Here is a 1,293-nt window from a genome sequence, read left to right as displayed (position 1 = left end):
TGGCACAGGGAGTGGGGTTTTTGAGACAGAGGGTTATTAGTGATGGGAAGTTGGGGGCGAGGTGAGGGGAAGGCAGGGACCAAGGATGCTTCTCGTGGTACTAGCTTGGGCGTTCTCATCAAGATGGGGTGCTAGGAAGAGGCACGTGTCAGGGTGGGAGAGATGTGAGTTTGATTTATGACAGGTTGCGGGCACACCTGTGGGATGTCCAAGGGTGTGTCCAGGGCACAGCTAGGAATGTGGGCCTGGAGTGGGAGGTGTGTGCCGTGGGAGATGTCAGCATCTTGATGGCACTAACGCCGCTGTGGGAGCTGACAAGTCCCCTCCTGGGGACTCTGGGCACAGAGGGAAGCTAGGTGAGCAGCCTGGAGCACCATCACTCAGTGTGGGCAGGAGAGCCTGCCAGGAGGATGGACACAGGGAACAAGTAGGGAGGTGTCTGTCCCCACCCGCTTTGTTACCCAGGAGGCTTATAACAGTGAACAGACCCTGAGCCCAGCATCTGTTTAGTGAGACAAAGTTCCTGAGACAGACACTCCCGTTTCTGATTATCGTGTTCTAAAAAGGCCAGAGGTGAAACGTTTTTATAAGGATTCCATGATTAAGGCAGGAACAAGCGCTTTAAGTAAGGCATTTATTTAGAATTTATTTGAAAACAAGTGCCACCCTCTCTTGCATTCCAAGGACGGGCGTGTGACCGGGACAGGCCGGGAGCAGGAGCCCCTGAAGCTTGGCGGAGTGAGGACCAGCCGCCTCTCTTCAGCAGTGCCCTGGCAGAAACACACTTTTCCTTTTCTGTAGGAGTCATTTTAAAATGGGTGCTTCTCCTGGTTAGTAACCACGAGGTTCTACCAACTGTCATCCATTCACAGGAGAAGAACACTCTGCCAGCAGCACTTGGGGGCATCTCCTGCGGGCCTGGGGCCAGTCGGTTGTGCCAGGCCGGCTGTCTGGACAGCGACAATTCGGGGAGTGTTCAAGAACCCCACCCCGAGCTGTCCTTTGACCCGCTCCCTTCCCGTCGCTCTCATCAGGTAAACCCGCCGTACTACGTCCCGTTGGTTGAGCTGGTGCCACACCCAAAGACGGCCCCTGCGACAGTGGACAGGACCCACGCCCTGATGCAGAAGATAGGACAGGCCCCGATCAGGGTCCTAAAGGAGATCGAAGGCTTCGCCCTGAATCGCCTGCAGTACGCGATCATCAGCGAGGCCTGGAGGCTGGTGCAGGTGTGTGGGCTGCGCCGTCCCAATGGGGTGGGTCTGAGCGCAAGGGTAAAAGCCAGGATGAGCG

At 56.4% G+C, this 1,293-nt stretch overlaps 1 protein-coding gene across 1 annotated transcript in view; it reads left to right on the top strand.

Annotated features, from left to right (window-relative positions):
- Window positions 1-1,293, top strand: part of CRYL1 (crystallin lambda 1) — a 62,727-nt gene that overhangs the window by 42,297 nt on the left and 19,137 nt on the right. Inside the window, exon 4 of the mRNA XM_039863109.1 lies at window positions 1,035-1,229. Coding sequence (XP_039719043.1) covers window positions 1,035-1,229 — 195 coding nt within the window. The remainder of the gene's footprint in view (window positions 1-1,034; window positions 1,230-1,293) is intronic.

The sequence above is a fragment of the Pteropus medius genome, unplaced genomic scaffold (assembly GCF_902729225.1).
Source record: "Pteropus medius unplaced genomic scaffold, Ma_sr-lr_union100, whole genome shotgun sequence".
NCBI lineage: Eukaryota > Metazoa > Chordata > Mammalia > Chiroptera > Pteropodidae > Pteropus > Pteropus medius.
Note: the sequence above shows the minus strand (reverse complement) of the source record. Positions and strands in the feature narration are given on the sequence as shown.